The sequence below is a fragment of the Pituophis catenifer genome, unplaced genomic scaffold (genome assembly GCF_029215685.1).
Source record: "Pituophis catenifer annectens isolate HBS135680 unplaced genomic scaffold, rPitCat1.0.hap2 SCAF_1, whole genome shotgun sequence".
Classification (NCBI taxonomy): Eukaryota; Metazoa; Chordata; class Lepidosauria; order Squamata; family Colubridae; genus Pituophis; species Pituophis catenifer.
This window is the reverse complement of record NW_027256881.1, coordinates 163414617-163430127: the sequence shown is the minus strand read 5'-3', so window position 1 is coordinate 163430127 and position 15511 is coordinate 163414617. Positions and strand designations below refer to the sequence as shown.

Genomic DNA, 15511 nt, shown 5'->3' with positions numbered 1-15511 from the left:
TATACCCATAGCATTCCCAATTATCATAGTACTGTAGTATGTTTCCTGGGCATCTTGGCTATTGGTTTGGCATTTTATCTATAGCTTCTGTCTGATGGGTTGGCCTGTCCCAGTATCATCGTTTCTTTTCTCCTTAGTATTAACTCAGATGCTTTCAGAAGGATTTTTACCTTGATGTCATAAATTTCCACATAGATATAGTAATTCTTTATGAATAATGTGACTTCCCTCTTCCCTTTTGTTGTGTCTGCTTCTTTTGAACAAATCATAACCTTCCATTCCTAAGTCCCATCCCACCAAGAGTAAGTAATACTAGCAATGTCATATTTGCCCCCCGCTCTGTACTAGGATTTTAATTTCTCTCTGTTTGTTCCCATGCTCTGCACACTGCTGTACAGGCATCTGAGCCCTTTAGTATTGCCATGTATAGTCTGCCACAGAAGAAAAGTCCAGGATCAAATCTTCGACTTCTTCCACAAAATTATGTCTTCTTTATATTTTATAACTTTCTCTGCTTCTAAAATCCACATTTTTGAAAGCATTAGGATTACCATGTCAAGGGCAAAATGAAAAATCTGAAGCCTTAGGTTTGATTGCAAGTAGGATCAAGCAGAAAAAACAAAGTTAAGCAGAATACCAGTCATTATTGCTAAAATAGCAATAATGTTGCTATTTTAATGTTGCTGTTGTGTTTGATAATTCAAGAATTCTCACAAGCCATAAAATCTGCATAACTCCCTTAAAATGGGATGAGAAAAACCAAACTTTGCATGGAGTGCATTGGTGGAACATGCTTAACCAGACAGATTCAAAAGAAAGAGCTATGCTGATTTCTTTTTTCAGTTTTATAATTTTCTTTTATTTTTGTTCATTCCCTAACAGAAACATGATGCCTTTGCAAAGGTAAGTGTACAAGTTGTGTCCATAAAACAATATTATGAATAGGAACTTCTGGAAACCATACGCAGCTGCAGGTTTTGAATCACTGCCAACGGTGCATTCTGTTTAGAAGAAGACCCCTTCTGATGCAGTGAGACTTCTTTCTCAGAAAATAAATTATGGGCTGAGTTGCAGTGTCATAGAAATCTATCCAGTCCACCTTAATTTTGTATGGATTTGTCTTCAGAAGTATTAACGAAGGGATAGCGTACAAAATATGCAGAAATTGAATTATTTTCCCAATTGCAAAATCTTTAGAAAAGGATGTGCAATTCACATATCCAGAAGGCGACCCACAAGTGCATGATATCAGATTAGACAGCCTTCCTTCGAGAAATATTATAAAAAGAGGAGCAGAAAAAATGTTTTTAGTGGAATTATTTAATGAGGCTGATTAAACATGATGGTCCTCCTTTTAAATATAACTTTGCCCTACAGCTCCAAGATATCCTTGTAGAAGAACAGAAACCATTATGAAATCTTCACTTATATTTTCTTTTTCTTTTAGTGCTATAAAATGAGCTGCCTTGAAATTCAAGGTCCACGTGGTCCAAAGGGATTTCAAGGACAAAAGGTAAAGATATAAGATATAAGTGACAATAAATATGTAAGAAGAAAGAACAAATTGTGTATTATACCTCCTAAGGATTTCAACAGAAACCCTACATTAATGGCTTAAAAATACCAAAAATACAATTTCAAGAGTGTGACTATCATGCAACAATGGGTTGTAACTTTGGAGAAATGAAGTGAGGAAATGGTGTAATGCTTCAGTCTATACAATAATCACAATTCATTAATAATTCAGCACAGTCACTTATCTTTAGACTATGTACATACAGATTAACGTGAATTCTGTCTCCTAAAAATTGCAGGGAAAAATACATTTGGGTTTTTTTAATATACATTCCCTTAACATCAGCATTTTTATGAATCTGATATATAACACAAAGATGTACAATTCTGTGTAAACTTTTCCTGATTATATTTCATTTAATACTACTACTTCTGATATTAATTTGTGCTTTTTGGGTTGTAGAGAAAGAGGATTAGTAGACAAATTTGTATAATAATCATTCTTCTAATATACAACTTTCTGTAATACGGTATATGTTGTTCCATAAGTTTTATATGAAATTCTTGAGCCAAGTATAATAGACTCATGCCACAATTGATGAGTCAACTTTTGCTGTGATTGTACCAGATTTTTACATTCATAATTTAGACAGTTGTATAACTGAGAATTGCAATCTATTCCCTATAAATCTGCCTCCTCTACAGCTGCATAGTTCTCTAGTATTTGCTGTATTTAGAATATAAGCAGTTCATTGGCAATTCAGTTTCTTATGTATTTGCAAAGTAAAGAAGCAAAAGTAAATCTCTTAGCCCTAGCCTAGAATCCTATATTCTCTTTTCTGGAACAAGTGACCTTCAACTTTGCTTCCAAAGGCTGGCATCTTGTCTTATCAATCTTCTTTGGCATTTTTTAAAGAAAAAATTAGAAATGTTCTTGAAGGATCAATCTGCTGAGACATTTCAAGAAATTTAGGAAATTGGCAGGGACTTCCGGTTGGCACCGCAGGCTTCATAGACGGTCTCCTTAGACCACCAGCCCCGAGACTTCGTAAAAGCCGCTTTGACAGCGCAAATCTGCTGTCTGGCGGCTGAAAAACCTCCCCTTCAGGAGAAGAAGGAGAGGAGAGCCGGTGGGTGAGAGTAGAGCTCCCCAAAAGTCCTCTGGAATAATTCCAGAGGCTTGGAGGGTGAGAGCTCCCCAGCCAGCCCGCCAAGAAGCTCCGAATCCGGGACAATTCTGTGCAAACAGAGCTAGAAGCCGCGACCAATCCTGCTGTCAAAAGTGAGTTTGATTGATTACAAGCTGTAAAGTAACAAAGCTTAACTCCGGACTTACATTGTTTCAAATTGAATTCCTTTGAGCTGGAGGCTGAAGATGGCGCCTTTGTTATGAGTGTGAGAGTGAAAGTCAGTAGCAAAAGTGCTTATTGAGAACTTTCTGTGAGAGTGGATTAAAGCTGCTGGAATTGAGAGCTTGTGGAGAAAAGACTATTTTGCCTGATAAATTAGAGACTATAAATTACAAACTTTTTAAAATTGTTCAAGGGACTCTGTGGCTTTGAAAGGAAAAAAGATCTTTTTTAAAAAAATGGCTTCTAAACAAGTTAAGCCAGGAGTTGTTAAAGGAGAGGTTCTCCAGTTGTGTCAGTGGTGACACAGAAAGCACAACTTCCGGCTGATTCACAGAGTCAGGAGGCTGCTCTTAATGATTTAAAAGAATGTATGAAAGAAGCCATGAATAGTCAAGCTACAGCAATGAAAGAAACCATGAATAATCAAGCTACAGCAATGAATAACTTAACAGTACTTGTGGAAGGGAAATTAAAGAAAGTTGAGGAAGATATAAAGTCAATTAAAGAAGTGGTTGCAATAAAGCATGATGAAATAAGAGATGATATTGTTTATGCAGTATCAGGCTTGTCAAAACTTGTTATTCAGCTGGATGAGAAAGTGGAAGAAATTAATGAAGCTAATTTAAATTTGGAAAGCAAAATGGGAGATGTTATGACCAAAACAGAGAGAGTGGATGATGAATTGGTAATGTTACAATACAGATCCATGGAATTTGCCTTGAGATTGAGAGGCCTGAAAGAAAACAGCAAAGAAAATTTAAAGGATATTTGTGCTGATGCTATTGCAGAGATAGTTAAAGAAAGACCAGAAGATGTGGCAAGCCGAATTGATAAAATCTACAGGGTTAACTCCTGGCTGGCAAGACAAAGACAGCTGCCAAGAGATGTGGTGATTTATTTTACAACTAGGAGGATCAGAAATGATATCTTACAAGCTTCCTACAAGAATAAAGTTCAGGTGGCTGGGCAAGAAGTGGTGGTTTTGAAAGAGATCCCTCCAAAGATGTTGAGAAGTAGAAAGGACTTTGGCTTTTTGGTAAATGAGCTGAGAAATCAACAAGTGGCATACAGATGGGACGTTCCAACTGGTCTAATAGTGACTTATAGTGGAGAAAGATACCGGTTAAACACAGTCTGGAAGGCAAAAGATTTCTTTGTCAATGTTTTAAAGGCTGGATACCCACCCTCACTGGGGGGGGGGGGGTAGAAAGAAAATGGAGATGATACAACAAGAAAAAGATGGAAAGCAAATACAAACCTATGCTGAAGTTTCAGCTGGAGGAATCATCATGGAAGAAGATTTGGATCTTGGGGGCTTGCCCCCAACTTTGGAACCATCTAAGAAGGGAGAACCGAAATTTCAACGACTGACCCGATCAACTTATAAACTTCAAGAACAGCAGTTAAAAATGCAACAATCTCAAGATCTATCTCAAGAAGTTCAGAAAACAGAAGCAGTCCAGGGGCTAGGCCGAAGAGTAAGGTGGAGGAGGATCTTCAGCTGATGCTCATGTGGCTTCGAAAGGCTAAAGATGGCAACTAAATTTCTATCTTGGAATGTCAATGGCCTAAATTCACCACAAAAAAGAAAGAAAGTATTTCACTACTTGAAACAATTTAACAATTATGTTATTTGTCTGCAAGAAACACATATTAGGTTATTAGACCAAAAATATTTGATAAATTCAAGATTAGGTATACACTTTGTGGCATCAGCGCCAGAGAAGAAAAATGGGTTAGTTATATATGTAAAGAAAGGATTATCAGTTAACTTAATCGAGGCAGATGATCAAGGAAGATATATTGCAATTGAATTATTAACACAGACTGGAAAAACGTTTTAATTGGAATATATGCCCCTAATCAGCAACAAGACAAGTTTTATAAATTTTTACATACTAAAATAATACAATGGGATTATAAATCTTTTATATTAATGGGTGACTGGAATGGAGTAATAGACACACAGAAAGATAAAAAAAAGTTTATCAAAGATTTCAACACGTGCAAAATTACCTAAATCTTTTTTTAATATGATGGAAGACATAGAACTGAGAGATATTTGGAGAGAACGCAACGTGGAGGAAAGAGATTTCACTTTTTTTTCTGATAGACATCAATCCTTCTCCAGGATTGATTTTATACTAACCACAAATGATTTTATTTCTAGAGTGAAGAAGACGAAGATTTGTCCAAGAATTTTAACTGTCATAGTCCAGTTTGGGTGGAATTTGAACAGGAGAGGGGAGAAAGGTCTTGGAGGTTAAATGAAAATTTATTTAGATATGAAGAAAATGTGAAAGAGCTTAAAAAACAAATGAAAGAAATTTTTGCTATTAATATGAACAAGGGCACCTCTATGGAAATGATTTGGGATGCTAGTAAGGCTTATATGAGGGGTACGTTAATACATATGAATATGTATAAAGAAGTGGAAAGAGATAGAGGAAGAAATAAAAAAGAAAGAACAATTACTTATACTCAATCCAGGAGATAAGAAGGTAAAAGAAACAATAAATATATTACGAGGGCAATTTAATATGTTAATGGCTGATCAGGTGGTAACTAGCTTACAATATGCTAAACATAATACATTTTGTAATGCCAATAAACCAGGTAAGTGGTTGGCCTACATGCTGAGGAAAAAACAGAAATCACGAGTCATTGGTAAAATAGAATTCAGAGGTAAGGAAGTTTACCAACAGAATATGATCAAAAAGGCTTTTTTAGAATTTTATACAAGTTATATGCTAGTGACTCAATACAAGGTACAGAAAAAATAGATACTTAAAGGAAGGGAATATTTCTGAATTAACGTTGGAACAGAGGGAAGGATTGAATCAACCAATAACCTCTGAGGAGATCATTGCTGCAATTAAGCAGTTAAAAACAGGGAAAGCTCCGGGAACAGATGGTTTAACAGTTGTTTATTATAAGAATTTACAGTTTGAAATGGTAGAACCGCTTAGAGTTTTATTTTGTAAAATTCAATTAGGGGGAGGAGTTCCACCCTCTTGGAGAACAGCTTTTGTTTCACTGATTCCGAAGGAAGATCAAAATTGTACCAAACCTGAAAATTTTAGGCCAATTTCACTTTTGAACACTGATTATAAAGTTTTTGCTAAGATATTAGCGAACAGATTAATGCCAGTTATGCAACAAACAATTCATAATGATCAATCAGGTTTTATAAAAGGGAGGCAAATGAAATATATTGTTAGACAAATTATAAATTTATTGGAATATTTGGAAAAAAACAACCAGGTCCCTGCAGCGTTCATATTTTTGGATGCAGAGAAAGCATTTGATCGATTGAATTGGCAATTTTTGTTTAAGATAATAGAAAAAATGCATTTTGGAGAGTATTTTATACACTCAATTAGAGCAATATATCAGGAAGAAACAGCACAAATAATAGTTAATGGAGGCCTAACAGAAGTTTTTAAAATTGAGAAAGATACAAGGCAGGGTTGTCCCTTGTTGCCATTGTTGTTTATTTTAACTTTAAAAGTTTTGTTGAATAAGTTACGTGACTCTGATAAAATAAAAGGAATTGTAATCAGACAGCAGGATTATAGATTAAGAGCATTTGCAGATGACCTGGTTGTTACTTTATCTCAACCTATAGAAGTGGCTCTATATACGTTGGATATAATAGGTCACTACGGTAAGGTATCTGGATTTAAAGTAAATCAACATAAGACAAAGATGATAATTAAAAATATGTCCATATCTCAAAGAGAAGATTTAGGGAGAAGAACGGGGTTTGAAATAGTTAAAAAGGTTAAGTATTTAGGAGTATATATTGCAGCCTCAAATACGAAATTGTTTAAAAACAATTATAAAGTTCTTTGGCAAAAAGTACAGAAAGAAATGGAAAATTGGAAAAAGCTACAACTATCATTACTGGGAAGGATAGCAGCAATAAAAATGAATGTATTACCTAGGTTTTTATTTTTGTTTCAAATAATACCAGTGCTTAAGAAAGACAGAAATTTGATGGAATGGCAGAAAGGGGTTAATACTTTTATCTGGGGTGGGAAGAAACCAAGAGTGAAACTGAAAATTATACAGGATGTACGTGAGAGAGGAGGTCTTAAAATGCCTAATTTTAAGTTTGTATTATGAAGTAGCTGTTTTATCACAAATTAGCGATTGGTTTAACTTAACTGAAGAAAGAATGTTAAACATAGAAGGCTATGATTTGTTATATGGATGGCATGCTTATTTGTTATATGAAAAAAAAATGGATAAAGTGTTTAAGGGTCATATACTTAGAAATGGGTTGTTGAGGGTTTGGAAAAAGTATCAATATAAACTAAATTATAAGATACCCATATGGGCAAACCCAGACATGCAATAGAAAATATAAGTATAGAGCAAAAAACAGAGGTGATTACTTATAAAGAGCTTCTTCTTTTGGAAAGGGGTAAGCTGCAGTTGAAATGTCTAGATGTATTAAAAGAAGAAGGGATAATTTATACTTGGTTTCAGTACGGTCAGCTTCAAGTTAGATGAAGGGAAGATCAAAAAATTGGTGTTATGCAAAATGAGGAAAATCTGGTGAAACAAGAGTAGAGATCAAAGTCAGATGCATATTAAAAGGTTGTATAATGCTTTATTGGAAATAGATTCAGAAACAGAATTGGTTAAGGATTGTATGATAAAATGGGCACAAAACTTTCAGGAACCAGTGATGATGGAAACATGGGAAAAGATTTGGGTAAGAAATGTTAAATTTACGCAAGCACAAAATTTGAGAGAGAATTTTTATAAAATGTTTTATAGATGGCATTTAGATCCTAAGAAATTATCATGTATGTATTCGAATTTGCAAGCTAAATGTTGGAGATGTGAATGTGATGATGCAACCTATTATCATATATGGTGGACTTGTAAGAAAATCAAGGCATTTTGGATAAAAATTTGGTGGGTGATGCAGAACATTCTTAAAAAAAGGTTGAAATTTACTCCTCAATTGTTTTTACTGGGTATAACGACGGATTGTACAGTAGTAGAGACTAAATTGATTTTGAACTTAATATCAGCAGCTAGGCTGTTGGTAGCGCAATACTGGAAGAAGGACTTTTTGCCTACTATTGAAGAGTGGATACTGAAAGTAACGAACTTAGCAGAAATGGCGAAAATCTCAGCATATTTGAAGGACTTTACACAAGAAAGATACGTATCGGAATGGAGAAGATGGATTGATTATATTCAAAATAAGTATCAGACAAGAAAATACCAAATAGCTTATGAATGAACATTAAGTATTAGAAGTAGTATGTTATCTATAGTGGAGTTAAGGTTTCAGGGGGGGATTTAGTATAAGGTGACCAGATTTTAACATTGGTAAAGAGGGACATTGTGGGCGTGGCTTATTTTGTGGGCGTGGCTAGCTGGTCATGTGACCGGGTGGGCGTGGCTATGTGTATAGGGTAAGGTGAACAGATTTTAACATTGGTAAGAAGGACACCATTGTGGGCGTGGCTTATTGTGTGGGTGTGGCTTGGAGGCCATGTGACTGGGTGGGCATGGCTACCTGGTCATGTGACCGGGTGGCCATGGCTATGTGTATAGGGACTACTCAGAGGGCTGAAAAGTCATTTCTGACAGGTCCTCACACTTTTGACTGGTCCTCACACTTATGACCATCCTCACATTTATGCCCATGCAGCATTCTTAACAACCATGTCACTCATTTCACAACTGCTTCTCTTCACCATGGTGACAAGATAGGGCAAAAATGTAAAATGTGAGGACAGTCGTAAGTTCGAGGACTGGTCAAAAGTGCGAGGACCAGTCAAAAATAACTTTTTCAGCCCTCCGAGTAGTCCATATGCACAAAAGGACTAACCAGAGGGCTGAAAAAAGTCATTTCTGACAGGTCCTCACACTTTTGACTGGTCCTCACACTTATGACCATCCTCACATTTATGCCCATGCAGCATTCTTAACAACCATGTCACTCATTTCACAACTGCTTCTCTTCACCATGATGACAAGATAGGGCAAAAATGTAAAATGTGAGGACAGTCGTAAGTGCGAGGACTGGTCAAAAGTGCGAGGACCAGTCAAAAATAACTTTTTCAGCCCTCTGAGTAGTCCATATGCACAAAAGGACTAACCAGAGGGCTGAAAAAAGTCATTTCTGACAGGTCCTCGCACTTTTGACTGGTCCTCACACTTATGACCATCCTCACATTTATGCCCATGCAGCATTCTTAACAACCATGTCACTCATTTCACAACTGCTTCTCTTCACCATGATGACAAGATAGGGCAAAAATGTAAAATGTGAGGACAGTCGTAAGTTCGAGGACTGGTCAAAAGTGTGAGGACCAGTCAAAAATAACTTTTTCAGCCCTCTGAGTAGTCCATATGCATTAAAGGATACAGCAATAGAGAGGGATGAAGGAAGGGAAATTAGAGTAGGAGTGAGGGTAAGAGAGGGAGGAAGAGAGGAGGAGAAGGAGAAAGGAAGAGGAAGTAGGGAGGAGAAAAAGAGGGTGGGGGAAGAGAAAGTAAGAAGGAAAGAAAAGAGAGAGGTGGTAGGTTTGAGGAGAAAGACTGCTGTACAATAAAAAAGATGAAAGGGAAGAAAGCCAACCCCAAGCAAATATAAAGATATTAAGATAAAGAATGAATTGTTAAACTTTAAAGAATAAAAGAGAACAAATATGAATAAATAGCAATAATTAGAAACACACATACAAACATACAATGTATTTTCTTTGAACAGAATATTTGGCTGGTTCACAAATTTAAACAGCGTTTAGTCATTTCAATTAAATTTACAATTTCTATATTTCCTTTTTGCCATATTTATTCCTCATCTATTTTTTAAAAAAACCAATATTACCCTTCATCCTCATCTCTAATCTTAATCAAATTCAATTTTTCCCTTCTATTCTATATTATACCCCTTCCCATTGTCATCTATTTTTATATCCATCCTCACATTGGTTAATTATGTAATTATGTAATACAGTTGTTTAATACAAATTCAACATTTTAATATAAATCAATTAGTTATATAACTATCTTTTTTGTATATTAATCAATATGAACATGAATATTCCAATTATTTCCATGCAATCCAATTTCTTACAAATCAATTAATTATATTTACCAATAATAATAAACCAAATAATTTCCCCCATATATTCCTCCAAACCACAACTTAATTGCTGGGTCGCCCGCCCCTCGCCCTGCCCCGCCTCCCATCCGCGCGGCATTAGCCTACCCTAGCCCAGGGCTGGGCAATTGTGGCTCTTTTACAACCTGTGGACTTCAACTCCCGTCGAGCCCATTCTGGGGAATTGTGGAGAATTCTGGGAGTTGAAGTCCACAAGTCTTAAAGCTGCCAAGGTGGGAGACATCAAGCATGAGGCTGGCCAAGTATCCTCTTTGAGAGACAACAGTTGAACATCAGGAGAGCTGTAAGAGGGCAGGGCTACATTTGGAAATTTTCGCATTTTTGCAGGTGGTGCATTACAATCTGGTGTCTGCAATGGAGAGCAAAATCCGGCTTCTTCTCTCCGCTGTAAGGGCGGCATCAGGATTCCACCTTGGTATATTTGCAGCGCAAGGCAGCCCTCCTCTCCTGTCGCTTGGGACTCGGAGCGGTAAACAGCGTCTGGTTCGGGGAGCAGCCGGATTTTGCTCTCTATTGCTCTCTCGGCCCCCTGCAAGCTCTCGTCTCTCGAGGAGGGCTCCCTGAAGTGGTGCGGGAAACTTTGGTTGGGCTTCTCGAGAGATGAGAGCTTGCAGGGGGCCGAGAGAGCAATGGAGAGCAAAATCCGGCTGCTCCCCGAACCAGACGCTGTTTACCGCTCCGAGTCCCAAGCGACAGGAGAGGAGGGCTGCCTTGCGCTGCAAATATACCAAGGTTTTTTTTTTTAACACTGATCAGCTGTAGGTTGGCCCTTTGAAGCCCCGCGGCAAGAGTTCAAACAGTTTTTTTTCCCTCTAGCCATCAGCAGGGACTCGGGAGGCAGAATGAAAAATCGGGACTTTTTTAAAACGCCGCGGGACGCGGGACAAATTGCTCAAAAGCGGGACTGTCCCGCCAAAAGCGGGACGTCTGGTCACCTTAATTTAGTAGTCTGAGGATAGATAGGTTCATTTAGCTTATGATTGTTAACTGAAATACCTTGTATTTTGCTCTGGGAAGTCTGGGGGGGAGGGGGGGATGAGGGGAGGGAAAGGGTGGGGGGAATATTGGGGGGGAAATCCTTTTTCTGTAAAACTTTTCAATAAAAAAAAAAGAAATTTAGGAAATTGGCCAAGAAACTTTGGACTTACTCATAAAACAGCAGTGAGCACATGGAACCTTAGCAATTATGGTTCCTTTTTTTAAAAAAACAACAACATTTATATATTTTCTCTTTGTATACAATAAGTGCTTAGTGAACAGCGTACTGTCTGAGTCAGGTTTTTTACATAACAATATTAAACTCCTAGTTTCTACCTCTATTATCTAACCAGGTACTTTGGCAATTATGATTCCTTGATAGCAGCAACCAGGTTCAGTAATCTCCTGTTTTCAGGGTTGATCCCTTGAGGGAGCAGCAATCATTGCTATCAGTATCTTAGCCTTTAGATTTGGATGGGATTTCTTCCAGATTTGTAGGTTGGACAAGAAGCATGACATTGAATTTCATTTCATTTTCATTTCATTTTATTAGATTTATATACCGCCCTACTCCCGAAGGACTCAGGGCTGTGAACAGCCAAAGAGATAAAACACACAGACTACAAAATTTAAAAGACAATATAAAAACCCATTAAATAATTTGGCCCGAAACAGATTAAAACATCCCCAATGTTTTAAGACAAATTTAAAAATTTACAATTAAAAAGGGAAGTTAGGCCAGGCCAGTCTATTGAAATAAAAAGGTCTTGAGGACACGGCAGAAGGTGCGTAAATCCGGGATCCTCCGTATCACCGGGGGGAGCTCATTCCAGATAGCAGGTGCCCCCACAAAGAAGACTCTTCCCCTGGGGGCCGCCAGTCGACACTGTTTGGCCGACGGCACCCTGAGGAGCCCCTCTCTATGAGAGCGTACTGGCCAGTGAGAGGCTACTGGTGGCAGCAGGCAGTCCCGTAAGTACCCAGGTCCTAAGCCATGGAGTGCTCTAAAGGTGGTAACCAAAACCTTGAAGTGCACCCAGAAGACCACCGGGAGCCAGTGCAGCTCGCGCAGGAGAGGTGTTACATGGGAACGCCACGTCGCTCCCATAACCACCCGCGCGGCCGCACTCTGCACCAGTTGGAGCCTCCGGGTGCTCCTCAAGGGGAGCCCCATGTAGAGAGCATTACAGTAGTCCAGGCGGGAAGTGACGAGGGCATGAGTGACCGTGTTTAAGGAGTCCCAATCCAGAAAGGGACGCAACTGGCGAATCAGGCAAACCTGATAGAAAGTCCTCCCGGCCACGGCCGTCAAATGCTGTTCTAAAGACAGCCGTGAATCCAGGAGGACATCCAAGTTGTGAGCCCTCTCCGTGGGGGCCAACGACTCGACCCCAATAGTCAGTGATGGCACCAACTGACTATATCGGGACGCCAGAAACCACAGCCACTCGGTCTTGGATGGGTTGAGCCTGAGTCTGTTTCTCCCCATCCAGATCCGCACGGCCTCCAGGCACCGGGACATCACTTCAAGGGCATCAATGGGGTGGTCCGGGGTGGAGATGTACAGCTGAGTGTCATCAGCGTACTTCACCCCGAAACCACGGATGATCTCACCCAGCGGCTTCACATAAATGTTGAACAGAAGGGGCGAGAGGACCGACCCCTGTGGCACCCCACATATAAGGCACCTCGGGGTTGACCTCTGCCCCCCTGCCAACACAGACTGCGACCGGTCAGAGTGAAAGGAGGAGAACCACCACAACACAGTGCCCCCCACCCCCACTCTTCCAACCGGTGCAGCATGATACCATGGTCGATGGTATCAAAAGCTGCTGAGAGATCTAATAGGACCAGGACAGAGGAGCAATCCCTGTCCCGAGCCCTCCAGAGATCATCAACCAACGCGACCAATGCTGTTTCCGTGCTATACCCAGGCCTGAAGACCGACTGGAACGGATCCAGATAAACAGAATAGTCTCTGAAGATACAATATGAAAAGCCTGAGCCAACAAGTCACATGAAATGATGTGTGAGCATAGGAGTTGATTCAGCTTTTTGTTTTATGGGAAATCTCTGAACTAATTATTTTCTTTTTTAACTTTTAGGGTGCGAAAGGGAACATGGGACTTCCAGGCTTTCTTGGGCAAAAAGGACGACAAGTAAGTAACTGGAAAAAGGGAGAATTCTAATAAGTACTATACAATTTCTGTTTCTTTGAATATGGAGTACACAAGATCATATTGAATAAGACTCTCACCTACACACCAGTTTTAGGATGGCATTTAATTCTAAAATTAGATACTCAATCAGTATCTGAATTCCTTTGACAATGTTTAGTCAGTATATTATTTTGGTTGTAGGATTTTCAACTTGCTTTAATGAGAATTTATTTATTTATATAATCTGTGTATATTCATTTATCATGCTGCTCTAATCCTCTAATTCATAAAGAAAATCAAAAGGTTCCATTTAATTTTTCTTTTAGATCATGATACAGATTCTCTCTCTCCTTTTTTTCCTTTAATAATAGAAGTTTAAGTGGAATGCATCAGATTTCTAAATACAGTTTATATCCTCATTAGGGGTCAAAGAATTGAAGCCCATTTTAGCCATGCTGGGGAGGGCACTTTCCAGATTAGGATTCCCCACACTTAAATATGCACTTTAAATAAGATTCATATCATTGTTGTTGAAGATCTTGCTGGGGATGTTCTATGCTGAGAGTGGCTGACAGGGTAGAGAGAAGATCCTCAACCCTGTGTCATCCATCCTCTTGGCTTTTAGTCTCTGTTTAATCTTTGTTGATTTTCATTTTTTTATATTTTCTGCTTATCATTTTGTAAGCCTCCCAGAATCACTTAATGAGGGATTTTAACTGTCAGGCCAAATTGTTTAATTCATTTTTAAATTGTTTTTATATTTTGTATTTGATGTTTTTTACTTCTGGCTGTTTACCGCCCTGAGTCCTTCGGGAGAAGGGCAGTATATAAATTTAAATATCAAATTAAATTAAATTAAATTAAACAGTGAGATAGGCATGTTATTATATTGATGGCAGCCTATAGTCTGTATGCTCTAACAGAACATTTCCATTCAATGCAAAAACATCCTTGTCCTATATGGGGCAATGTTAGTATTGATATTGAAGATGTGTGTGTCTTTATTTATATATTATGTGTGCATGTAGAAGGCAACTGGAATCTAAAGAAATGTGTGGTCCATCCTCCACTCGTTCATTAGCTTTCCATCCACATCTCCTTCTGTTAGGATCAGAATGAAGAACAGGCTTGACCCAGATGTTATGCTGTAACATGGTGTGACTTTCAGTGAATAAGCCTCAGTCTCGCACACTTTATCATACATTGGTTGATAATTCTGGCAATCAGAACTTGTGAGTGGAAAGGGAAAATGAGGAGAAAGAGTACATTTGACTCTCCAACTTGCTAATGTACCTCAGCACAGTTTAACAATACACCAGAGCCAAGCTTTTTTATAATGTGTGAAAGCAGTTTGTATAGTTTGTTCTTGCTGCTTGCTTTCATTCCACACTGACCTCTAATAAACAAAACATTTGATGTAGTGTATGCAATGATAGGGCAAAATAAATATATTCATCACTGCTTATAAAAAATATAACACAATTCTTTCAACTCTTTTAAAATATTTGTATTCCAGTCATATATGTTTATTCAGTCTGGAAGGAGAAACAATCACTAATATATTACTATTCCAAATGTTATAGGTTAATCATATTAAATTCACAAGTAAATGTATATAGGATTGCAACCATAATGTAAATTGATAAAATTGGTACAATTAATAATATTGCATAATGCAACTATTACCTTGTTCAAATTAATGTAAGTAATATGCATTATTGCCTGCCTAAGGTAAATGAACATATTATGCAGATTATGTCAACTAATAATGGCATTTTCTTTTTACATATAGGGTGATCCAGGAATTGAAGGTCCAATTGGACACCCTGGGCCTAAGGTAAATAATTTTAGGTCTCACTTGTTCTTGTGCTTAGAATTTGACCAAATAAGAGAGAGGTGGGGGAGGGAGGGAGGGAGGGAGATATCTTTGTAGTAACCAGTAATCATTAAAGCTGCAGAAACCAAATTTATTTTGATTCTCAAAATAGGACAGATAATTAACTCAAGTAAATGGTTATTGGGCTGATGAGATATCCATTCCTTTATCCTGTTCAATATCTAAAAATTCCTGAATTAGGAACAATTAGTTTATCTTAGGTTTTATAGACTGAGAAGAAAAAGGTGTGGTACTCCCCTCCCAATCACATTGATGAAAGACATGAACTATGTCCCAAAACAAGAAATACTGGACGATAGAAAGAAAATGAAAAGTTGTGTGAATTCCATAGAGAAACTAGAAGAGATTTTCTGAGCACTGAAACAAAAATGGAAATGTGAAAACCTGGTGGAAGTCAGGTGGGAATTGCTTACAAAGCATGACTGTTTCACAGTAACTGATAGCCTGCAGA

General features: G+C 38.1%; 1 protein-coding gene across 3 annotated transcripts in view; it reads left to right on the top strand.

The window, feature by feature from the left end:
* COL6A2 (collagen type VI alpha 2 chain) overlaps positions 1-15511 on the top strand; it is a 56574-nt gene that overhangs the window by 9033 nt on the left and 32030 nt on the right. For all 3 annotated transcript variants that reach the window (XM_070933155.1, XM_070933154.1, XM_070933156.1), the window contains exons 4-7: positions 883-903; positions 1448-1513; positions 13110-13163; positions 14956-15000. In XM_070933155.1, coding sequence (XP_070789256.1) covers positions 883-903; positions 1448-1513; positions 13110-13163; positions 14956-15000 — 186 coding nt within the window. The remainder of the gene's footprint in view (positions 1-882; positions 904-1447; positions 1514-13109; positions 13164-14955; positions 15001-15511) is intronic.